General features: G+C 34.4%; 1 protein-coding gene across 1 annotated transcript in view; it reads right to left on the bottom strand.

Annotated features, from left to right (window-relative positions):
• LOC142340479 (cilia- and flagella-associated protein 337-like) overlaps nucleotides 1-26,608 on the bottom strand; it is a 67,784-nt gene that overhangs the window by 10,557 nt on the left and 30,619 nt on the right. The window contains exons 8-12 of the mRNA XM_075391058.1: nucleotides 26,149-26,284; nucleotides 17,602-17,736; nucleotides 16,795-16,949; nucleotides 16,339-16,500; nucleotides 15,689-15,853 (exon numbers count right to left, since the gene is read on the bottom strand). Of these exons, the coding sequence (XP_075247173.1) occupies nucleotides 15,689-15,853; nucleotides 16,339-16,500; nucleotides 16,795-16,949; nucleotides 17,602-17,736; nucleotides 26,149-26,284 (753 nt within the window). The remainder of the gene's footprint in view (nucleotides 1-15,688; nucleotides 15,854-16,338; nucleotides 16,501-16,794; nucleotides 16,950-17,601; nucleotides 17,737-26,148; nucleotides 26,285-26,608) is intronic.

Below are 26,608 nucleotides of genomic sequence, written 5' to 3'. Positions count from 1 at the left end.
TGCCGCAATGGTCTAAAAATGCGTGCTTGTGCGTTTTCTCTTTAATCGACACTTGGTGTTTCTGTTGCCGGCTTGAGTTTGTTAAATACGTGCTGCACGTATGCCATTACACTAACCAGTCGGTTGAAATTGCTAAATCGTTCACATAGAACAATTGATTCCTTTTCTTTGATTCTAGATAAGAAGGCCATTTGTTCGTTTTGTTCGTCGGTGGTCAATTCTAAATTCACGTGTTCAGGCCATTCGTTTTCTGGTTGCTTCAACCCCTCCAGCCCAGTGAGCCACTCACTTCTCTTGTGTTGATGAACGTAGGTGGCTCTTGTCCCGAGGACGGATGGATTGTTGATACCACTCACATGATTCCACTGTAAAACATCAGTTGCAAAATCTCTGCAGTTCGGTTCGCTACAAACACTTGTTGTTTGCGATGAGAGCTGTGTATCCATTGGAGAACAGTAGTAGGTTCTGTCCAAACATTATAACTTTGAATCAGTGATTCGTGTTCTTTTACTATCTGTTTTTTCAGTCTCACTGCCGTAACTGCCGCTTGTAGTTCCAAACATGGTATCGAACGGTGTCGCGTCGGTGCTACTCTGCACTTTCCGATTACAGACGCTAAGTCTGCTGAATATTTCTTGGGTACGTAGGGAACTTACGTATGCCACTGCGCACATTATGTCTACAGACGCGTCGGTGAAAACTTCAAGTTTCCTTTTGTTCTAACCTGCGCTGAAGTATCTTCTGTCAATGCTAGCTTCTGCTACTTCTGGAAGCTAGTTTTTTCATTTCAGGAACTCCTCTTCTTCGTTAGGTTCCACTGAGTTGTCCCATTTTTGCCCACTTTTTATCCAGTTGCCCTTAAGGAATCGCCTCATTTGGACACTGTATGGTGCAAACAGTCCAAGAAGATCAAACACTGAAGAAACTAGAGACCAGAGTTTCCTCTGGGTGATTGGTCTTTCAGCTTCTTTGCTAGTACTTCTGCAAACTTGCAGACTATCTTCAGCATCAGGCCATTGATGTCCAAGCACGGACAAACCCACCTTACTAGGTTCTTTTTCCACTTGCTTTGTGTCGCTGATTGATCTAAAATCCTCAAGGAATTCTTCGATCACTTTGTTGCAGTTGGTGATCCACGTTTTCGGTTCAAATCCATGTTTCCGCAGAAGGGTTTGCAATTGCTTTAAAAAATTGATTGCTTCATCAGGAGCGTTGACTGACTTGATGAAATCATCCATGTAGAAGCTGTTTTGGATTGCCTTTGCTGGAATTGGAAACTCGTCCTCATTATCAATTGCTACTCGCTTTAGATCGTAATCTACACTTGTTTCCTCTTGTTCAGGAACTTTCAGTTGTAGAAAAATTGATTCAATATCTGCGGTTAGGGCTATTGGTCCTTTTTTAAATCTGAATACTGTTCCGATCAATCCGTGTAGTAAATCAGGTCCGGCTAACAACATATCATTTAGGCAGAAGTCTTTGTATTGTATTGCAGCGTTGCAAACACGGCGAACCTTACCAGGCTCTTTTGTGTCCACAACAGGATGGTGTGGAAAATACCATAATTACCATCCCTTTCCAAATGTCCATTTCGTACCGCTTGCCTGTTAACTTGGTCGCGCTCTCTAAGAACTTCTCAGTTGGTTGCTCTTTCTTTATTTGATTTACAACATTTATTTTGGAAGCATATGTTTCTATGTCCCACCAGGATTGCTTGTTTACTGTCATTTTCACGTCTTCTGCGCTGGCAAAATGACAAAGATTTGGTCCTCTCTTACCCTTCATGGGTCCACTGGCAAATCGTCCTAATTTTGTCAGGACAGCAACAGGTTCACTTCGTGTTCCTATTTTTAGTCTAATGCTTTTTGTAGTTCGTAGGCACCTTGACTGAGGATGATGCCAATTTCCACCAAATTGAAACTTCTATTTGGAAGTACACTCAAGTGGCTGACACTTTGATTCAGTTTGATGTAGTCATAGTTTGTATTTCCCAGTGAAGTTGAGGGATGTACAAACGCCTCAAGCTAGTGCAACCCTGAACACGGTCCCTTTATTGTTAGAGGAACCTTTTCGGTCTCGAGGTACTTCGTTCCGTTTATGCCAGCTATAATAAGCGTAACATCTGTGCCTACTTCTTGCAATATCTCTCGAATGCTTTGATCAATGAATGATACCGTTGAACCACGGTCGAGGAAAGAATATGTGTTTAGTTGGTTTTTTGCCACTCTGGGTTGAGACTAGAACTATCTGAGAGAAAGTTTGTAACTTTGCTACTTTGATTTATTGTTGCAGTTTTATTGTTGGAACTGGCACTTAAACTTGCCGTCTTCGAGAATCATTTCTCTTCTTTTGTTTTGCGCTTGTCTTCTTCTTTGCGCTCTCGCTCACTTTTAAACGCTGAGAATCCTTTATGCCCAAATGCCATTCTTTATAGCCATTTTTAAAACATGATTAGATCAAAGCAGTCCTCGTCCTTTCATCAAAATAGAACCACCATTTCTCTTTGAGTTTCTGTGGTAAATTATCAACTGCCATATACAACGTTGAACTTGATTGCAGATCACCAATTTGCTTGTACTCCTTGAGCAGTTCACAAAATTAGAGACAGCAACAGAAAACTGAATCAAGCTTACTGAGTAATGAGGCTTCACTTGATTTGCTTGTCGTAGGCTCGTAAGCTGCGCATCTATAATTACATGCGGTCTTCCAAATTTTCTTTCTAGTATGCTCCAGGCAGCGCTGTAAAACTGTTTAGAATATCCCATTCCCGAGATTACCGATTTTATTAGTAGCGTCTTCAAATGGCTCATTTTCTCCTGCTTTTATCATTTTGTTGCGATAAACATGCTGTACCATTAAGGCCACTCCAGCGGGTTTCCGTCAAAACTAATCAACTTCAACTCTGGCAAACTGCTAATGCTGGAATGTCCAATGTTACTGCACATGGCTACTTTGTGCAAAACATCTCTGTCTTCAACACTTGCTGAGCGATCCCGATAGTTTAGATATCGTAAATAAAACCTGCCTACCTTCACTCGGTTCAGGGATGACATCAATGTGGGTTTTTTTATTCGAATTGGTGTTTGTGTTTTGCTCATCCTATTGACCCAATCCGAGACATCTTTCTTTTTTAGGATCCAAATGAAAGGCGACCTTTCATAAGCCTTCGTTGACTGAGAACGTACATCATCCTTCTTCAATGTAGTGATTTGAAACTTGCGCTATAGTTCCCGCTCTCTTTCCCGAAGCTGATTCTGCATCTCCAGTTTTTCCTTGGGCATTTCCAGCTCAAGCTTCTTTCTCTCAAATTGTATTCTTTCGAGTTGCAATTTTGTTTCAAATTCAGTTTTCGATATCCCTCATTTTTTTCAATTCTTCGTTTCACAGAGGATGTTTCCGAAATGTCCTCTATATCTTGATTGTTTGGTTTTTCGTTTTGTGTAATGGTGTTCAGTGTCCTGTGGCTTGTGTTGTCATTTTTTTTGAGAGACAACGGTTTTGATCAGTCGGCAATGAATCAAGTACTGGCGGTTCTACTTCAGACGCAGAAACAGTGTAATGATTTTGCTTATTTTACATACTTTTCTGTCCATGAAAATATAGTAACCAATCGTTATTTAAGTTTTTGAAGATTTTCTGTTGTTCTGTGCGATAAAAATTCAAACCATTCTGTTTGTCGAGCAGTTGCTGAAATCGGTTGTCGATCTCTACTATCTGTTGAAAAACTGTTTTGAGTTTGCTGGGCCGGTCTTTGTTCTTTATAATACCGTAACCCTCTTGTTTTTTGTGGTAGCTGCTCTGGGCAAGTGTTAATCTGCTTATCCAGGTTGCTTCGACTCCGTGAACAAGTTACTTTGTTCCGTAGTTTAGGTAGCAGCTTGATTCTTTAATGATGACTTCGTTGAGAAGTTACCTTCGTAATTCTCTCAATAAATTAGACAGCAGTTCGTTTTCCACTGTCGGGGACGGCAGACCAAATGTAGCGGCTGCTCTCTCAATCGGTTGCGACGAGAAAAATTTTACACCACCCAGTTCGTTTCAGCGGTTCAAAAACTGTCCGGATATTTTGTTTGTGCAGTTCGCTTTTGTAACTGTACATCCGCTATGTTCTCACCGTTGCATTACAATTCAGTTCGTAACTATTTGCTTACCTTAGTTTTTTCATTTTCGAATAGAACTGGAACTTCCACAAATCACACAATACGGGATCTCTAAATGTATACCAGTTGAATCCGATAGAAAAAAGAATCGGAGACAAAGACAAATGTCTAAGACTTGTTTATGCAAAAATATTTAAACTTGCGCTATAGTTCCCGCTCTCTTTCCCGAAGCTGATTCTGCATCTCCAGTTTTTCCTTGGGCATTTCCAGCTCAAGCTTCTTTCTCTCAAATTGTATTCTTTCGAGTTGCAATTTTGTTTCAAATTCAGTTTTCGATATCCCTCATTTTTTTCAATTCTTCGTTTCACAGAGGATGTTTCCGAAATGTCCTCTATATCTTGATTGTTTGGTTTTTCGTTTTGTGTAATGGTGTTCAGTGTCCTGTGGCTTGTGTTGTCATTTTTTTTTGAGAGACAACGGTTTTGATCAGTCGGCAATGAATCAAGTACTGGCGGTTCTACTTCAGACGCAGAAACAGTGTAATGATTTTGCTGATTTTACATACTTTTCTGTCCATGAAAATATAGTAACCAATCGTTATTTAAGTTTTTGAAGATTTTCTGTTGTTCTGTGCGATAAAAATTCAAACCATTCTGTTTGTCGAGCAGTTGCTGAAATCGGTTGTCGATCTCTACTATCTGTTGAAAAACTGTTTTGAGTTTGCTGGGCCGGTCTTTGTTCTTTATAATACCGTAACCCTCTTGTTTTTTGTGGTAGCTGCTCTGGGCAAGTGTTAATCTGCTTATCCAGGTTGCTTCGACTCCGTGAACAAGTTACTTTGTTCCGTAGTTTAGGTAGCAGCTTGATTCTTTAATGATGACTTCGTTGAGAAGTTACCTTCGTAATTCTCTCAATAAATTAGACAGCAGTTCGTTTTCCACTGTCGGGGACGGCAGACCAAATGTAGCGGCTGCTCTCTCAATCGGTTGCGACGAGAAAAATTTTACACCACCCAGTTCGTTTCAGCGGTTCAAAAACTGTCCGGATATTTTGTTTGTGCAGTTCGCTTTTGTAACTGTACATCCGCTATGTTCTCACCGTTGCATTACAATTCAGTTCGTAACTATTTGCTTACCTTAGTTTTTTCATTTTCGAATAGAACTGGAACTTCCACAAATCACACAATACGGGATCTCTAAATGTATACCAGTTGAATCCGATAGAAAAAAGAATCGGAGACAAAGACAAATGTCTAAGACTTGTTTATGCAAAAATATTTAAACTTAAACTTATGTTGCTTATGCCTTTTGTACTCACGAGATGAAATACCAGAAGCTGGGGTTCGTACAAAACACAGTAACAATTTACTGCAAAAGAACAATTTAAACTCAGCCCACAGTAACACGTTATTTACTGCGGAGGTCATTTTATTGTTGCAATATTTTCCTGAGTTATATGAAGAAACCCGTTTTCTGCGTCTGCTTTAGCTGTGTGTTGTTATGTTGCTTTTGTTATCTCTCTCTTTTTCGCTACATCACGTGACTATGACTGTACTAGTAACTATAACTAAAACTGGTACTATTACGATGACTAATAGACAACTAATACAAAAGTGTTTTCCCTATCTCAGTTTTTATGCTGATGCATTTTCCTAAGCATATTGTGAAATCTCAACCTCAACTCAAGTAATTTGTGTCAAAACGATACATATCATGAGGTGTTTTACGTCAGCTGCATTGCCATACAACTACAGCTGCCTGCTCCTGAATTAGCTGAAATCATATAAAAGTCAGGTGAACGCTGAATTGTCCAATACAATTATGAAATGGTCTGAAAACTTCGAGTATCAACTTTCTCGTGATTTTCAAAGCATTGAAAGGCAATTTTTAGCCATTAGTTTTCATAGTTACTTTAAATCATGAGTCAAAGCACAGTGAACTTGATGAGTGAGATTACCATGATTTCGTTTTAATTTATCTTCTGTTAATCTTTGAGTTTTAAACATAAAGATCAAGAGAGAAACACAACACACCTAAGAAGATTGTAAACAAAGGCAAATAGTAAATACTCTATTATATATAATCTTGCTGTTTTTACCAAAGGCCTCTTAATGAAAAACTGAAAGTATAAGTCTTGGTTTAATGAAAAAAAGTAGTATGTCATGTGATCACTTTGTTTTTGACTAAAAAATCCTGGAGAAGGCAGTCTGAACAACGCAATAAAATTGTAGAACAATTTCAATGGTACGGTTTTTTTTTCAGTTCACTAGTTTGTTGTAGCAAATAATGTTTTCGTTAATTTAGTCTAGTTCAATAATTAAATCAATAAATATTTATAGTTCATTGCGTTGTCCAGGCATATCAAACTTCCGCATTTTGTATGCGTTCAATCAAACTGAAAACCACAAATTTTGGCTCTCCTCATGTAATTATAATGGTTCCAACGTTTCCTTGGAAATGGGAAATATTTATGCAAAGCTGGTTTGTGTTTCTTCACAAGAACCAATCGGAAAATGTTCTGCGCATCCTAGAAAGATAAACGTGGAACCATAAGATAGCTCTTGAAAAGCAAACTTCAACCACCTAACTTTCAATTATTTGCTGTACCAAAATCGATTTTTTATATTAACACAAAGTTTCCTATTGACACCAATGACACTTTTTTAACTTACTAAATGTTGTCGATCAGACGTAAAATTGAGAAAAAGATATCCCCAACGGCTTTTAAAGAAAAGCGAAAAACACAGTTTGCAAAATGCTCTCCCCTTTTCCTTTTTGTTGTTCCGTCAATAATAGTGTTAATGACAGGTCGCCTTGGCTCTCTAATTGAACATATGTGAGTTTACCACGATATTTATTAATCCGACCTTACTTAGTCGTGGGAGGAATTTTTTCCCATTGCATTTTTTGTTAGACCGATAAATTTGTACTGTGTTGTGAGTGCTTTCAAAGGGATGCACATTAAACATAGAACACATAATTAAAAGGATTTTTCGATGTCTGTATTTTCCTACGAGATACCGTGGTTTAAAATTTTTATGAACGTTGGCTGATTTTTATTAACCATTTTTAATGTTTTGAATTTGCTCAATATTGGTTAGTTCTGATAAAAATAAAATAAAATCTGCTCACCCTGCTCGAGACCGAATGGTTAACTTGAAAAAACTTGCATGCTTCTTGCAACAGATCGTTAATTTGTAAGATTTTGCAAGTTTCTTGCAAAAGATGGTTAACTTGTAAGAACTTGCAAGTCAAATGGTTAACTTGAAAAAACTTGTAAGTCAGATAGTAAACATGTAAGAACTTACAAAAAATTGCTAACTTGTAAGTTTCCTGCAAGTTCGCTCCGGTCGAGCACAACTCTTATTGGTAAATTCAGTTTAACATTCAGTCAATTACCTTAGAAAGCTCGTGGGAGTTAGTTGCTCTGCTTGGACAACAAAATACAATTTTACCTAATTAGACAAAATGCTTACTTGTTGAATTTTATCAATTCAAGAGAGATCCTTTTTGCAATTCCATTAAAAAGAGTAGATCTCAATTAGCTTCTTCGCGCTTGCTTTTTTAAAAATATTCCTAAAATATTGACATCGATTGAGTTTTAAAATCCAAATGTCAGCTTTTTTTCAAATTAATTTAATGCCCCCCTCATTTTTATATCCTTTTTTATAATTTTAAAAAACCTTTTTCCAGATTCTATACTTTCCAAACATCTGTTTACGTTCACGTTTTGCAACGTTTGTTACGGTTTAGTTTGTGTGTGTGTGTATGTTTGTGTGTGTGTGTTTGTGTGTGTGTGCGTGTGGGTGTGTGGGCTTGTATGTGTGTGTGCTTGTTTGTGTGTGTGTGGTGTGGTGTGTGTGTGTGTATCTTTGTGGTGGTGTGTGGCGTGTGAGTGCGAATGGTTAACTTGTAAGTAACTTTGTAAGTCAGATGGTTAACTTGTAAGAGCCTTGTAAGTCGAATGGTTGACTTGTAAGAACTTGCAAGTTCTTACAAGGTAACAGTTCGGCCTCGACCCTAATGAGACAATGACAATAATGTTTTCATTTGTTCACATGGCTGTCGAGCTTCTTCATTTGATAATTTTGTAAATTTTTTGCTGATTTTTCTGGAATTTTTAATTTCTTCGTAAAAACAAGCAACAAATCAGTTAATTCTGATTTTAGCTTAACTGATATAAATAACTGATAACAATTTTTAAAAGAGCTCCCCTAACTAATGTTCAGACAAACTTTCTAAGCTGAGAGGAAGACTAATTAAGCCAATAATATCTATTAAAACTCATTGTAACTGCTGATTTTAGTAATTCAATTGTAGTTGATTCAACGCAATTTGATCACTTTTACTCACCTTTTTTATTAATCCCATTTTCGTTTACTTTTTGCTCATTTCAGGAGCTTTGGTTTATTTATAATACTCGTGAAGCAACTATGAGTTTAAAACTAATATCATTGTGGCTGTATAAATCGAAATTGTAAAATTTAAAAGAAAGTGCTGTTTTTTCTTATGATCTGCTCTTTTATGACTTTGTGGTCCTTTAGAAGTCAAATAGGGTAGAATTTTAAACGACACTAGAACAGTAAATAAAGCAGTAAAATTGGCCTCGGCAAGAAAAAACTTTGCTGTTGCAGTCTTATCGCACAAGATTCCAATTTGAGTTTTATCTTTGATTCAATTTCTGTTTAATTTATTAATTTCTTTTTTTATAGTTATCACACGGCAATGGAGATGAAAGCCATATCATCAACGTCAACACCTATTGCTCCAGAGGTTGTCGTGAGTACTATTCAAGACACAGAAGTAAGTGTATTGAAAAAAGAAACCGCGCTCTTGAAAGCAAAAAATAACATACAGGACAAAAAAATTACGGAATTAAAGGCAAAGCAACAAATATTTATGATCGTCTAAGAGCCCAAGAGAGATACACGCGCAGTTAACTTGTAAGTAACTTTGTAAGTCAGATGGTTAACTTGTAAGTGCCTTGTAAGTCGAATGGTTGACTTGTATGAATTTGCAAGTTCTTACAAGTTAACAATTCGGCCTCGACCCTAATGAGACAATGACAATAATGTTTTCATTTGTTCACATGGCTGTTTGGCTTCTTCATTTGATAAATTTGTAAATTTTTTGCTGATTTTTCTGGAATTTTTAATTTCTTCGTAAAAACAAGCAACAAATCAGTTAATTCTGACTTAAGCTTAACTGATATAAATAACTGATAACAATTTTCAAAAGGGCTCCCCTATTTTAGGTTCAAACAATCTTTCTAAGCTAAGAGGAAGACTAATTAAGCCAATAATAGCTATTAAAACTCATTGTAACTGCTGATTTTAGTAATTCAGTTGTAGTTGATTCAACGCAATTTGATCACTTTTACTCACCTTCTTGATTAATCCCATTTTTGTTTACTTTTTGCTCATTTCAAGAGCTTTGGTTTATTTATAATACTCTTGAAGCAACTATGAGTTTAAAACTAATATCATTGTGGCTGTATAAATCGAAGGTGTAAAATTTTAGATAAAGTGCTGTTTTTTATGATCTGCTCTTTTATGACTTTGTGGTCCTTTAGAAGTCAAATAGGGTAGAATTTTAAACACTAGACACTAGAACAGTAAATAAAGCAGCAAAATTGGCCTCGGCAGGAAAAAACTTGGCTGTTGCAGTCTTATCGCACAAGATTCCAATTTGAGTTTTATCTCTGATCCAATTTGCTGTTTAATTTATTAATTTCTTTTTCTATGGTTATCACACGGCAATAGAGATGAAAGCCATATCATCATCGTCAACACCTAATGCTCCAGAGGTTGTTGTGAGTACTATTCAAGACACAGAAGTAAGTGTATTGAAAAAAGAAATTGAGCTCTTGAAAGCAAAAAATAACATATAGGACAAAGAAATTAGGGAATTAAAGGCAAAGCAAAAAATATTAATGAACGTCAAAGAGCCCAAGAGAGATACACGCACAGGAACTCGTTGCTAATTGTTAATCCGCCCTTCGATGCTCGACAAGTTTGTAATGTAACGCACAAAAGTTTAAAATTTTTTGAGAAATTCTTTTGGGTCAAAACTACTGAGGACAGTATCAAAGCGTGTCACATTGTTCCCAATTCTGGAAACGAGTTTCAACTGTCAACAGTAATTTGCATATTTGTTTATTTTGCCGACAAACAAAGTGACTATGAAAAAAGAAAACGACTCAGAAAAACAAAAAAAACAGGATAAACAACAAATCATCTATCTAAACGATCCCCTTCCAGAATATGAAGCTCCGATCAAAAATGAAGCAAATAAACGAAACATGATCACTGCAACACACAATTGTGCAGACTCGGTTTTTGTTGAAAATGGTAGAGAAAAAGCAAAATTCGTTAAAATTAACGAGATAGAAGATTTGGACTCAATCAATGCTATAAAACGAAAGAAAAAACAGTTCGAATTATCTTCTACCGACGACGCTATCAACTCTCCTGAATACAAACGACTTAAAATTCAAAACGAATAGAACAAACGTCATCTCACGAGCTCAGTAACTGTAATAACAAGCTAATACGTAACTCAACTATTTTTGTTTGGTTTCTTTAATGTGTATAATATGAGCACAACTCAAGATTTAGGGTAGAAAATTTTCGCCAGCCCTAGGTGCGTAATTTTTTGATCCTATTTTTAAAACTGTTTTACGCTCATTTCTTAAGTTTTTTTAAACTTCATAAAGTCAGCTTATATATGTATAAAATGACCTTAGAATAAAGTAAAAGTCTTTAAAAATTGTTTCAGCACTCTGCTTGTGATTTCCGCAGGCGGCGACCTGTCGGTTGTGATTTACGCAACCATGCAGACAGGGCGCAGGAGAGCAAAGAAACAGAATGTTTTGATTTCTTGTCGGCGATTTCCGCAAGCAACAAACAAAAAAAAACAATTAAGCACTGTTATATCAAAATAGTTGTTAGTTTTATGCAGGAAGAAAAAAACCAGACTGCAACGGCAGGGAATTGATAACGAAAAGCGTTTCTACGTCAACAATGACAAATAAAAAAATCTGTCATCCAAGACAGTTCCAATTTGTTATTCAAAACTTTCGATCTGTATCCAAGAACCTAGACGATTTGGATGCTTACATTAATAGCATGTCTCAGAAACCCGAAGTAGTTTGCCTTACTGAGACTTGGTTAAATCCTAGCTGCAACAATAACTGTTTTCCTTTGAATGGATATCAAACAATTATATCCAGCAATTGTAAAAAAAAAGAGGTGGAGGTGTTGCATTCTTCATAAAAATAACATAAATTGTCGGATAGTTAAAAAATTAGAAACGAATTCCGTTCAACTACTAACAGTCGCCATCAAAACCAAAAAAGAACAAATCTGGTTCTCCTGTATTTACATGCCACCAAATAGCACTAATGAAGCCAATTTCTTGACGGTTGAAAGATATCTCGACAGCCAAATGATTGACCCAGAAACAAAACACGTACTTTGTGGGGATTTTAATGTTAATTTTTTAAAAAACAGCAAAAATGCTGAAAGTTCAAAAAACCTTTTAGCCGGAAACGGTCTAAGAATATCAAACAATAATGAGCCAACGAGGGTATCAAATTGCAGAGGTACGCTCGTTGACGCAATATTTTCTAACTTTTTGATAGAAACAAAAGTTACATCAACCTGTATAACAGATCATCACACGGTAGAAGGTTCCTTTGACCTCGATGGCAGTCGAGAAAATATCTCAAGGCTCTAAAAAGCCGCAATTGGCATAAACTAGATAATCCAATTAAAAGAAAAACAAATCGAAAAGGATCTCAGATATCAATTTGAGGTCCACAAAAGCAGTTTAGAACTCTTACCAATAAAAAACGCCTTCAAAAAATTTCACGAAATTTACACTGAAGCATTAAACTGTCCCTTCCCTGAAAAATATCGCAAACGAAAAACAAAAAAATTGGATTGACAATGAGGTTAAAAACTTAGCGACGAAAAAAAGCAGTCTTAAGAAACTGGCAGATGCAACTGGAAGTCCACAATTTAACAAAAATTTTCAAAGAACTTGTAAAAACCTTAAGTTTTTTTCTCACAAAATAAAGTAGAAGAATTTAACGCGCTCTTCTCAAACATTGGGAAAAAATTAAATGCGGAATTTTTAACAAGAAGTGCCCCTACAATAGAAAACCAGAGTCAAAATATGTTTCTAAAATCGATAACTGAAAATGACGTAAAGCACGCTATCAACAATTGTAACAAATTTGGCCTTGATTGCTATAATTTGAACTATTTTTTCTTTAAAAATTTTTCTGACTGTTTAACAGCTCCTTTACAACTAATGTTTAACAGATGCATAGAACTTGGACAATACCCAGAGAGTTTGAAAATTGCAAAAGTTATATCGTTTTCCAAAAATGGAAATAAGGATGACCCATCAAATTTCAGGCCCATTTCGTTGCTACCAATTATAGGGAAAGTCTTTGAGTGGATTATATTTGATCGAATTCAAAACTAACTAAACGTTTTTGAAATGCTTTCAGATTCACAATTTGGCTTCAGGCATGGGAAAGGTACAGTTGGTGCCATCGCAACCCTAATAGAGGAAATAAGATCAAATCTCCACAACAACAGCGAAAAAACAAATGCACCTTTCTAGACTTAAAGAAAGTTTTTGATACTGTCGATCACAACATTTTACTGCAAAAATGTTATAGATATGGTCTACGTGGTCCAATATACAACATTTTAAACTCATATTTGTCCAATCGAAAGCAATATACCTTAATTGGAGAAAAAATGTCCAAACTGAAACTCATAGAACTAGGCGTGCCACAGGGTTCAATTCTCGGCCCTCTTTTGTTTATTATCTACATAAATGACTTGAGTTTGTCCCAGAAAAAATCGAATGTTATATTATACGCCGATGGCACTGTTGTGAAGAGCAGAAGTTCTGCATCGAAAATTGACGATGATCACGACAAAGCACTAGATAACGTCAATGATTGGCTCATAAAAAATAAACTAACGCTGAACAAGGAAAAAACAAAAAGCAGGCTTTTTGTAAAGAAAAATAAAAAAACGCTGTGTCAGGAACATTCATAAAAAACACTAAAATTGAAGAAAAACAAAGTTTCAAATACCTGGGCATCACGATAGATAATGAACTACAATTCTCAAATCACTCAAAGCATGTGGTCACAAAACTTTTGTCAAATTGTTATATCTTCTATAAACTGAGAAAAGTTTTGAGAGAATCACTGATGATAAAAGCATTTAGAATATACATACAACCAATAGTACAATACGGAGTCTTGATATACGGGTCAACAACCATCACAACAATTAGGAAAATAGACAAAGTTGTCAAACGTATCGTGCGGCTGATTTTTCATCGAAAAAAGCACTTACGAAGAAAGAGTAAAACAAAGAATCCATTTAGAATCAGAGTTAAATGCCTATGAAGTACTTAAGCAAACACTAAAAAACATAAGGGGATAATGTAATATTTCACCAATTTCAATGGGTTTCTCAATGCAAAACTGCCTTAAAAAAAGCAAGCGGTTGATTAAAGACAAAATAACTCGAGGTAAAAATCTTATTTCACAGTTTTTCAATAATTGTTAGGAAAAGGCGGGTCTTAAGAATGCTTCTAGGTTACGATGATGAAATAATCAAAAAGATTGAAAACATGTCTAATACCGAAACAAAAAATTTCTGTCATCAATTTCTAGAGAATTATATTTTGGGTAATGAGGACATTGTCAGACTGTTGTATGAGTTTTATTATCACTACTCAAAGGCGTTCCAAAACCAGATTAATGTTTTTACTGCTAGGTTTAGTGGTACCTTGAAAAACAATGCTTCCTCTTTTTTTTTCATTTTGAATCACTTTCATCCAGATAAACTGAATGAGACACTTGAGAAGGGGCCATCGGCCCAATAGTGCTCTGCCACAGTCAAATATGCGATTGTATTTGTACAGGTAATTGTGAAGCTACTTAATGACTGACGGAAACAATTTATTGTTTTTACTGAGAAATAATTTTTCGAGCTCCCTTTCGAGTGAAGCAATAAATAGGTATCTGAACATTTTTCCGGTTTTCAGAGATTTTCTCTAACGTGCGGCACCTTAAATTATTTTTTACCATTCTCTTTCCATTTTGACTTGTGAAGGCTACTAAACTGATATATTGATTCTGATGGTGTTTATAAACTATTGTTCAAATCATCAATGTGCCGCTTTTGAGGTTTATCACTTTGACACATAGTTTTCATGAAACACTGTCAATATCTGAATCTTGACGGTCTTTTTGTCTTTGTTCTTTTGTGATATAGTGTTATATTTTGCATGCCCCATAGGTTTATATCGAAGGTATCTATGCCTTTGAAAAAATAATACCTTTTTTCAGTCAATTGCTGATGGCTTTTTGTGCCTTTGACGCTAATTATTTTCTGAAATGACTTTTATTTTTTTGCTGTCAGAAAATAATGAATTTATTTAGTATTACAGCAATTTGCCGTCTGTTTTACCACATTCGTTTGCCGACGATAACCCTAGCCTTACTTATAGCAAAACGAAAATGAATCTTTCCAGTGATTCAGTTTCATATAACAGTTTTTATCTTTGATACTGTTTATTATTGAAAACTCAAGAAAAACAAACTTTAGTCTTAAAAAAACAGATATCCTTGACACTGTGATGTTGAATTCTAACTTCAATTAGTTTTCAAATTATTGTCTAATCTTTTTTTAATTAGAGGTCTTTCATATTTGATTCTCTTTACAGATTTTGGAACCTTATCTTCATTTATTGATACTCTTATCGCTTTGTCTTTTTGAATATGCTTGAAATACCTCACTCAGTAAAATGACTACTGCACTCACTTTTTAAATATAAATTTGCATTATAATATATGGTTATAGGCGGGTTAAGTTAAAAAAGAGGTAAACGATTTTGCTATGTGGTTACGTGTTCGACGCCACTAACTTTCAAAAACATTTTAAGTTTTGCAATTGTCCATTTTTGTCGTCTCGTTGCTTTGATTGATTTTTCTAATTGTTTGCAGAGTTAGCGCTTTTTTCAATAACTTGCCGTGATTAGTTTATGATAGACTTAACTGCTTTTTTGGTCTTCGTGTATGTGGGGACATTTGCTTTGTTGACAATCAAAAGAAAAGTGTTTTTATTACCGCAAAAGTGTTGGTATTCAAGTCTTTTGTCTATACTCATTTTAGTAAGTCGATTGGGGTAGAGTTTTAGTTCAGAATCTCATTTGTGGTTGTTTGCCGAAATTTTAATGTTTACTTGATAAAGGTGCTTTTTTTCTGCTTGAGTAAATGTATTCGCTTGATTATTTTTATTGATCAAATATTTGTCAAGTTTCATTTTTGTCCATGCCTTTGAATTTAAAAAAAAAACCCTCATTGATATACATGTCTGTTCACATTTGAGAATCCGTCACTCTATTATTTTGAAAGTTTCCTTCTTTACTTCATTAGCAGACTATGGGGCCTAGAATGTGGATGAGCAGGGTCGATATGTTATGTGCCAAGGCACAATAGCGAGCGTCTTCGTTTGTAATTTTAGTCTCACAGTGAGTAGTGTATCGTACCTCGAACATAGCAAGTACGGAATGGTGTGGTCTTGAGGCTGCGTAGAATGAGGCGAAGAGTTGCTTTGAGAAACAGTGCCAGAATGAAAGAGAGCCTGCCTCACTCGACACTAACAACGCCTTCTGAGTAGACAGACTAGTTGCACGGCTCTTCAAAAACATCACCTAAAATCAACTATCAAAGTGAAGAAATAAGTAGGACACGCATTTGCAAAAAGTTGAAATTTGAGTTGTCTTGAAATGATTTCGAATTATAAAAGGCACAGATATGAAAACTTGTATGTAACATGAGGTCTATGTTTACTACGATTTATTTCGCAAAATTCCTATCACAACCCTTGAAAGTCAAATGATTTAAGTTACGTTAAAGATTTCAAATCTAGCAAATTTGTAGATAGAGTGAACGCTTGAGTGCAAATTGTCGTTGATATGTGAATGCTCAATTCACAATAATAATAAAGCGAATAGTTCGCTGTAGGAAGTAAAGTAGCTCTCTAAATAAAATCTTCGCCAACTTTTTCCTCAGGGCTTTCAATTCTGGGCTCATCTGAGCACCTAATGGCCTCAAACATTATCACAGAGCTCAAAAATCACACAGTAATATCAAATTTTCGGAATTAAAATTGGTCAACATTGATCTTGACTCTTACTTTGTCAATAGGCAGTCGGCCAGCTATAGGTGTCTGGGCCCAAGACTTGCGATGCCTGGAACTGGGTCTGGACCGGCTGCTTCTGGAACTGGCATGGGTAGATGGCCGACTCTGTCTCGTGTCTGGTCTACTGCAATCAATGTTGGCAGCCCTCATGCCAGCCTAAATCCATATCAGATAAGATAGTAGTAATATACTATAATGCAATTAACTACGTTTTCTTCCACATAAAGAACAAAATCTGCTTTTGAGAAGAACTATTAATATCAAAATGAATGGATTGATCCAAAAAAAACACTGTCGCCTTTTTAAAAAAACAGGTCAGACAGAAACTTTGCTTTTCAACATCTCCAAATATACGTCAGGTATTCCTAGTCAAGTTTTCTTGCCAGGCACGATCTATATAGAAATCACGAATCTCATCATTTCAATAAAGACATGATTGAGTTGGCTTGCCTCTAGTATCTGGTCTCTGTTCTCAGTGGTATCGTATCCCCCCTTGAGAAGTCTGCCCTCGACTGTCTCTTGCTCAGAGTGCCACAGAATCAACTCCCCATCGAATGATCCACTCGCCATCCAGGGGTAGCAAATGTCCATCGACAGAATATCGTCTGCAGACAAAATGAAGGAGATATTAGGATAAATAATGCAAATACGCCACTGTCTAACTCCTCATGTCATAAAAACTACGGTGCCTCGCAAAAAAAACGAACAAAAACAGGCCACTGATAAAATGATTCGCTTCAAAAATACCATAATGGACTAAAAAAAGAACCTTTTTGAATAATTTCCATGATTATATTGAAAAAAGAAACAATAATTATTATAATTACAACTCAACTAAATCATTTTGTAATCTCATCAGCCATTAATAATCTTATTGCCGAGTCATTTGATCATTAAGTGCATAGCTAGCCAGTCTCACTAATTTTTTATGATCAGTTGAAAGTGTTTTTGGTCAGCAATACCAAAGCGTGGACTCTGTAAAGGTCGCTATGAGCTCCTAACACTTTTGAGACAGCATTCAGTAGAACTTTAGCTAACAGATCACCTGAATAAAATTTCAAATCAGATTGAATATATGATGTAAAGATGATCAAGTGTTGAATATGTTTCTAGAATAATGAAAACCACTTTAATTCCCTATAACGAATTATAATTAGTCGTGCAGCTGGAAAGAAGTGGCATACAGAATGATAAATACAGTTTTTTAGACTTATGAACATATAGAATATGCTGTTTATGAGTTGAGCCAGTGTTTACCTTTATGTAGCTGTCCCCCTTTCCACTTCTGTCTGCCTGCCACTTGTACCCTCTCAGTCTCTGCATCGTCTGCATACACCACTATCTTCCTGTTCCACCCTCCTGTCACTATCACTGGCTTGCCCATATGCTGCACTGCAAACACAACACCCACCACTCACAGGAACCATAAACATTTTCAAGTAAACCCCTATAGGTTTTTGTCGACCTCACCATCGTCATTCCCCATTGACGTAGAAAAAAAGATGAGGGATAACCATAAAATAACAAAACTAGAAAAGTTTCATTTTTTGTTTTTTCTATTCGCATTCTACCGAACTAATATGAGGAACTGGTTCCCCAATCTCCTTTGGTACATCATACCTATTAATAAGTTATGTCCAAATCCGGTCTCGTTGTGATTATACAACAAATGTTCTTTTAAATCTTTGGCGCATCTGAACCTGTTTCATCTATGCGGATGCTTGTAACACCTCAAACTTGGAAATAAAGTCTTTTTGCAAATTGTTTCTACGCTTAGATGTGTGTGAATAGTTGTAAGTTTCTGTGTAAGATGTGTGTGAATAGTTGTATGGTTGTTGGGGAGTCCTAGTAGCCACGGATCTGCCTGAGCTAATTTGGCTCACTTCACCCAAGCAACACCTCAGCACCTCAACACCACCTGAGCAACACTCCACCTCAGCAATATTCATGACCCTGAGTTCGATCATTTAAATTGTCAGCTTCATCCCGTTCAAGAGAAAATTAGTTGAGCGAGCATTTAGTTTCAAACACAGTTTCGGTTGAAAAACCAAGAGCTTTAAGAATTTTTCAAACGCTGTTAGCAAAAATAAAGATAGGTAAATTAAAGAAAACCGTCAACTTCAGGATCTCGGCAGCAAAGTGTTGACCACTTAAGGGATGTAGTTCGTCTAACAATGAACAGAAAATGACATTTGACTGGAGAAAATATTTTATGTTGATCAATGCAATATGGTTTAAAAAAACTATTCGCTCTACGTATGTTTTTCACGCTCCAAAAAGAAAAAAAATAGTTTGTTCAACTATGGCTAAAGTTGCACTTATGTTAAACAGTAGAGAGAGAAAAAAAGATGAAAATAAATACTGATCTTGTTAAAATTTTCTGTTTAATGTGAAACTTGGATAGAGGTCATCAATTTTACATTGGCATTTCAAATAAGTGAACGTTGCCTTTCGTTTGAATTTCATATTTGGACGAGAAGTCTAGTGTAGGGTATCATTGGTGCAAATATTGTTTTATAATTGCGATTTTAATTTGCAGTGTTCTTTCCAGAAAAGTTGAATTTGAACTTCTTGAAAATAGGGATGCTAACTTATTTTTGCCGTTCAGTATAGTTGTTTAGGTTTCAGCAAAGTTTCGGTTTTCAAAAATGCAAAGTTTATATATTTGTCAAACGCCATAATTTGTAATTTACTTTTGTTTTTGCTGTATTTCCTCTGATTTTGTCTACCAAGTATTTGAAAAGGTCATTCATGTGTTCTATTAATGCATAATTGTTTTTGTTTGAAAGTCATCGCAGCACAGATACTTGTTCAAAGAAACAATTTCATAGTTGTTTTCGGTTGAAACTTGTTGGATAGTTGTTACTAGATGAAAAAGGTTTAACTACCTTGTTAGAACTTGTTTTCAAGAACTGACAGCGATGTTTTTGAGTCCTGCTAAATGATTTTGTTTTTGTGTTGTTTTGGCACTTAGTTTTGCCACATTAATGAGAGCTCTCATCATTTGCTAGTGAGGCATTAATGAATCTAATTGATTGTTTGGATTCAAAGTTATTAAGAAAGTTTAAGTTTTTCACCAAATGTTTTTTGTATTTTTAGGTCTAATAACTTACCCTCAGGTGTGAATTTTGAGTTTTGACCGTTATTTCTGTTTTACTTGTAGTCATGTTGCTTATTCTCAAAAATAACACTTTTCATTGACTTGTTAATTCGGCGTAATTGCCGTCAGTTTAAATTTGTCAGCTTTTAATGATCGTCTTCATCGGCATCGAGACAAATTGTTCGTCAATGATTCTGGGTAAATTTTTGCCTTCGTTTGTTTTTCTTTTTGTCCTTTTTTTCACCCAAGCAAAATGCAAAAACTAGGAGAAAACGTTTCTAACTTTTATGGAATTTAGGCGAAAACTAATTAAAACACGGTTTTTTAATTTTTAATTATTTCGCATTTCAGTTCAGTTCTATAACCAAGATATGCCAACATTTTTGTGGAAATTCCGCGCCATATAGGTCTAAACTTTTGAAGATGAAGCAATTTGTTGAAAGAAACTAAACTCCTCACAATTTCTGCTGTAATTTTTGACAAAAACCTCTTCTCGGATATTACTGAGGGGTGTAGAAATGATGTAAGCAGACGAACAATAGTATTTTACACGTATTTTATCAACTCATAGCATATAAGACAATTAATTTTTAAGTACACTTGAGTGTTTTATATCTGAAACGGATATTGATCTACCATTTTTAGGTGTTTTCTATGGTTTTTGCCTATTTTCCACAAAAAATTGGCTAAAAAATTTGCCTAATGGTTACCAAATTTACATTTACCAACAATTTGAGTTGAATGCAAAGGAACCACAAAAAGTAAAGCTGAATAAATATTGAACAAGTTATACTCGAGCACGTGAGTAGCAGATCAAAGACCCATTGTCTTCTAAACTTTGCCTCCACGCTCCCGCTATGAACATTATCTTCAGAGAATTGCATCTGAAATTACTGCATTCTTTATGTTCCGACCCCACTTTTAGCGTAGAATATTGAATTAAAAAGATTTTTTTGACTTTTGGTTTTTATAAGGAGTTATCGAGGTTTAAAATTTTGTGAATAGTAGACGATAATCCGTTGATTTTCATTCACATTTTCCGTATTTTTGTCCAAATTTTTGTTAACTTTGCAAAAAATATGTTGAAACTGTTAATGGTAGTGTTATTTATGTTATCTTAGAAGATAAAAGAGGGTTGCTTTATTGTTCGATCTGAGATTTTGGCAAAAATGTTTGCTAAATTTTTCAGAATTCAGACTTTTTTCGTCAATAAAGGGACCAACCTTTCTCCGAATTCGCTGGAAGTAGATACCTTTAAACCACAGCCATATCCATTTGAAGTTTAAAGAGAACTAGTTCCTCTCCCGCTAGCTTTAAGAGTCTTTTGAAATTATTTTTTTGCCAGAATTTCGGCGAGTGTAATCTCGATAAATAAACGAAATGCATTATTTATTTTTGATAAACTGAAACTTTTGTTTAAAAATTCATTTATTTGGCAACCATTTGAACAATTGAATGTTTTCGTAGACGTGCAGCAACATCACGGCTGATATGATCTCAAAATCGATCCTTAAGGTAAAAAAAAATTAGATTCTAGTGGGGCACGGCCTTTAAAAAAAATTCTGCATTTATGGTTTTTATGCACATTACTGACAAGAACTTCAGATCCAATGTTTTTTAGTGACATATACTATTCTTAAAAATATGAGGCCGAGTGATCATATATTATGGTCTCAGAGTAAAGCTCGTCTTTTTTATGGCTCTGACCAATTGCTTTCGTAAAGTTTGTGAATTTCTTATGTTTTGCATTCAATTTTTATACTTTTTGTAGTTCAACGACTTAGTAAACCCAATCAATGATCCAGATGCCTTCAATGGAGGTATAAGTGAACCACACAAAGCTATCACTTGTTATCTAATGTATCATATGACTTTCATTTTATTTGTTTTAAGAAAATGTCGGCAAAATTTTGAACTATACCACTCTTTTCTCCTATATCTCTCAGCTTCGGGCCCAGTCTCAGTAGAAAAACAAGCAAAAAACTATTTCCCGTTAGCTAATAGATCACTGTCTGTAACTGTTTCATACTTAAATAATGGATTCTTAGTTTTGACACTACGGTTTTTCAGGTTTTAGTTTTGAGAATAAATGCGGATTATTGAGTTCATTTTGTTTTGTTGTCAAGTTACGACATTATTGACCAGTCCATTTAAAGACAAGTTTTGTTGGAAAAAACAAGGTTGACAAAAGGCGTGTCTGATTATGTTAATTGTTTCTGTTTAATCGTCTGCGCTTCTGGGTTGAGGCACTGTTCTCTCGCAAAATTTAGTGATTTTTTTATTTCTACAATTTTTTGTCTATCTAATGATTGTTGTACGACATATACCTGATAATGATAGATCGCAACCTTTTCCCCAGGACGTGCAACAATCTATTTAAACATTTCAACATATAGCTGTCTCTTTTAATGACTTTCAAATAACTTTTAAAAAAAATCAAATTTTTCCTTCTTTATCTATCACCATGTAACTCAATATCACTAAAAGGAGGTCTCAATTACTTTTGTTGATTCAAACATTATTTTCTTGGTTGGTTATATGTTTTGACTGATTGCTTGGACCATTTAGTTTAAAAAAAAGTTTTCGAGATATCCATACTGTTCAATATGTTGGTTTCTTTTTGTTGTCATTTTTACGTACTCCTTTTTTAAGGAAACCCCGTTGATGTTCAGATGAGAACCAAGTGTTGATTTACAGCTAATGCAGATAAAATCTGATAAATATTGTGCCCTGAACACTGTCCTATCGTCAAATTGTTTTTGAAGTTTCGGCTTCCGCCTGTATTTTGTAGTCTCGTGGCTTAGTGTTATTAATGACAGGCCCAATTGGCTTTCTGATGTGTTGCATCAAAATCGGTCTCTTTTTGTTGAAATCTTTTGTCTCATATTACTTTTGCAAAAAAAATTGTGATCAAAAACATATTTGGATTTTTGAGCTTCGCCATTTTAATTTCAATTGTTCTTTGGTCGATTTGTAGCTCGCTCAGTCTCTTCAAAGACAGGTCACAACTTGTTTGTATTGAGCTATAATTAAATCAATAACGGTTTCAATTTCAACAAATTATTTCTCAGCTTTGTTACTCTTGTTACGGTGAAAATTCATAATTGTTTGAGATTTTTGTTTTTGTTTTGCTTGAGAGGACTTTTATTTTCTTGTTAAAATTAAACGGTAATGGCAGGTCCCATTAGCTTTGAAAAATTGTACAATGGAACATTTTGTATTGCTCTTGGTGATAAGTTTATGGTTTTAACGGCTTCACTGCCATTTCCCGCAAAGTTTAATTTTGCCGGTAATTGTCCTTCTCTTTATAGTCGTGTGACGTACACTGGACAATGACAGGTCTCAATTGCTTACTATGGAGATATACAGGAAAATTTTAGTGATTTTGTTTAATATCTAATGATAAAAATTGTTTTGATATCAATTTTTTTTCAAAAATAGAAACGCAATTCTGTTACCCAGTCAAATTGAGAACAGGTCCCATATCTTTCCTATTGAAGTAAAAGTTAATTTTTGTTTTTTTTTTAGGTTTTATCTGAGGCAAGGTTGAACTGTTATAATTGTTTTAATATAGACATCGAAGTTTGGTCGTAAATAAAATTTGTTATTTGATTTTTATTATTGTTTTTTCCAGTAGTTCTATTAACAGCAAGTTTTTTCGCCCCTCTAGTGTGGCCTTATTGCATTCCATTAGTGGTTTAATGAACGATATGTATGTTTTTGAAAATTTTTTCTCTGTTCATCATTTGTCAACCAAATATTTCAAGAATGTCGATGTGCGGTTTCGGAACATAATAATAATAATAATAATAATAATAATAATAATAATAATAATAATAGTAATAATAATAATAATAATAACAATAATAATAATAATAATAATAATAATAATAAAAATAATAATAATAATAATAATAATAATAAGAAGAATAACAATAATAATCATAATAATAATAATAATCATAATATTAATAACAATAATAATAATAATAATGATAATAATAATAATAATAATAATAATAATAATAATAACAATAATAATAATAATAATAATAATAATAATAATAACAATAATAATAATAATAATAATAATAATAATATTAATAATAATAATAATAATAACAATAATAATAATAATAATAATAATAATAATAATAATAAAAATAATAATTATAATAATAATAATAATAATAATAGTAATAATAATAATAAAAATAATAGTAATAATACTAATAATAATAATAATAATAATAATAATAATAATAATAACAAAATGCTAATAATAATATTAATAGTAATAATAATAATAATAATAATAATAATAATAATAATAATAATAATAATAATAATAATAATAATAATAATAATAATAATAATAATAATAATAATAATAATAATAATAATAATAATAATAATAATAATAATAATAATAATAATAATAATAATAATAATAATACTAATAATAATAGAAATAGAAATAATAACATTAATAATAAAACTAATAATTATAATGATTTTCAATTAACTTGGTTTCACCAAGCTTACTAAGTCCTTCAAGGGGCTTGAATTTGTTTTCCCTCAAACACTGTCCATCGATATGGGTACGATTTGTAATTAAAATATTACTTAGCTAAATCAAATAGATATATTTTTACTTCTTTTGAATTTGGGAGGACTTGAATATGGGTTAAGGTTGGGAAAATCACGCAAAATTGACATCGAAATGTCGAAGTTTTTAACTCGGTAGAAAAATTACATCGGCAACGCTTTGCAATCGTTTGAGTATAAAAACATATTCTCGTTTGGTCATGTTTTTGGGTGTGCATTCCTTATTTGCCAAAATTATTTTCTCTTAAGCGGAAGTTTTCTTATCAAAATTTTGTTTAAAACTAAGAGATCCAAAAAGACAAGTTGATACGTGATCGGAAGTAAATTTACTGATCAATTTCAATCATTTTATTCTATTTCAGTAGGATGAGTTTTTGATTGTTAAACTTTTTTTCTGAAGCCTTTCCATTTGCCTGAAGATAGTTTCACTGGCATACGAAACATTTGATCCATAAAACGAGATCAATGCTCTATTTATTTTTGACTATATTGCATTTGACTGACAATTTTGTTTCACTAGGAATTGATCTCTTTAGATAAGCAAATTTCTGATTGGCTGTTAGTAGAACAAAACTGAAGTGATAATCCCATGATAAATTTTCTGAAAAATTTATGCCCCGGTCTTTGAAGTGTCTTTCCTGTGAGATGGTTCCATTGCTGGAAATTCGCAAAATTTGCTTGTTTTGTTTTTTACGTAAGGAAAATGGCACGTTTTTAAAGATCTCAAAATTGAAGTTCAAACGATTCTCCTTGCTCCAAATAATAGCATTTTCAATATCTCTTCCAGCTGCATATTATTGTCTTCAGTGCTGACAACTTTTTCGTGTCATCAGAGTATAAGTGGCACTCATTGACAATTTTTTCGGGTAGGTCATTCATATAAACAGAAAAAAAACACTGTAAAAATTGACACTTAAGGCCCACCGCGGATGACTGGTCAAAAATCCGATTTTCCGCAAGATATTACAACTCTTTGCTGTCGATCAGTTAAATATGACGCAAAAAACCTCAAGAAAACACTATCAAATCCCAATCGACGCTCTACGCAAAAGCTTTTGTTGCAGAAATATCGAGAATTGTTTATACACCATACGCTCAGATAGTAGTGACAAGGAGCTAAACATAGCAATCGGTCGGTAGTTCTTGATATCTTATTTGCTACCGGTTTTGAAATGGGGTCGTACATCCACTTTTTTCCACAAACTGGGAAACTCACATTTGCTGACACAGCAACTGAAAATAAACAAAAGTTGATACGAAATGTACGGTAAAGTGACTTCAGAAATTTTCGGCAGATTCCATCAAAAGAGTTAGCACCACTACGTATGTGCCTCGCTCAGAGCCGCTTTGCTAAATTTGTTGAATGAAATTTGTTGATTAAATTTGATGAAATTTGTTGATTATGCTGAATGGTTCACTCTCATTGAGTGATAAACTTGGCAGAAGAATTCTGGTATTAGTTAGTGATTAAACGAGAATAGTAGCAACGGCTCCTTGCTGCTGCAGCTTCTGTCACCTTAAGCATTATGGCTTTCGTTTTCTATAACTGTTACTATCTAATTTTGCCAAGCGATTACCACAATTTTCTACTGTTTAAATTTTTCGCTGAGACCTTCAAAAGTTATCTCATGCAGAGTTTTTTGTGGTGTTTTTCGAGCAGAATGCTCTGCAGAATGTTTGAACTTGTATGTATAGGTTGCAGACTGCCAGTCCAAATAGACAAATAGACAGAGTGATGGAACATTTTTAATTGGAGATAAATATTTCTTGTACACAAGTGATCGCCTCGCTACTTCGCATGCTGTATAAAAGTTGTTCCTTATAAGGAAGTAATATGAGATTCATCCATCCTCTACATAAACGGAAACATCATATCTACCATTTGAAACCATAGAGATTGGCGCACAAGTCATTTTCGTTTTTCGTTTAATGCAAAGTGAGCAAAATTATTAAATTATTCCGACCCTTGGTGGAGGGGGGGGGGGGGGCACATTTATTACAGCGGATTGATCGGTTGTGTATCCATAAGGATACGGTACATTTTTGTAGTTTATTTATGATTCTGTAGAGTAATGTAAGATGTGGGAGTGTTATACCTGGTAGTATGGATGTGACTTCTGCATCGTCAGTGGGTAGTAGGACATGACTGAGCACCCCAGACTGGTAGTACCACACCTTCCCTGTTCCGTCTCTCCCACCCGTGATGAGACGCTCCCCTTTCTGGTCAAAACTTAGTCAACAATGCAATAAAAAACAATGTATATTTTCTTCTGGATAAAGCTAACTGGATAAAACAGACAGGAGGTAAGGTAAAACTATACCCACTCATTCTAGATCTTGTTAATTAGCGCAGGCCGCTTTTAGTTTAAAAAAAGCGCTAAAGTTTAAATTGGACAAAAATTTTAAATCAATTTTTTAACTGGATAGTGATCAGCTCCGTTCACTTTATTCACTACATTGGACCGTCCATTATTCCGTAATTGAATTCTATTTACAATTGAGTACAATTTCGCTTACGATTTGGTGCACAAATAGAGAATTCTACCTATGGTCAAA

This window comes from Convolutriloba macropyga, chromosome 1 (assembly GCF_964194025.1).
Source record: "Convolutriloba macropyga chromosome 1, txConMacr16.3, whole genome shotgun sequence".
Classification (NCBI taxonomy): Eukaryota; Metazoa; Xenacoelomorpha; order Acoela; family Convolutidae; genus Convolutriloba; species Convolutriloba macropyga.
The sequence above is the reverse complement of the archived record's forward strand: the minus strand, read 5'-3'. Positions and strand labels throughout refer to the sequence as shown.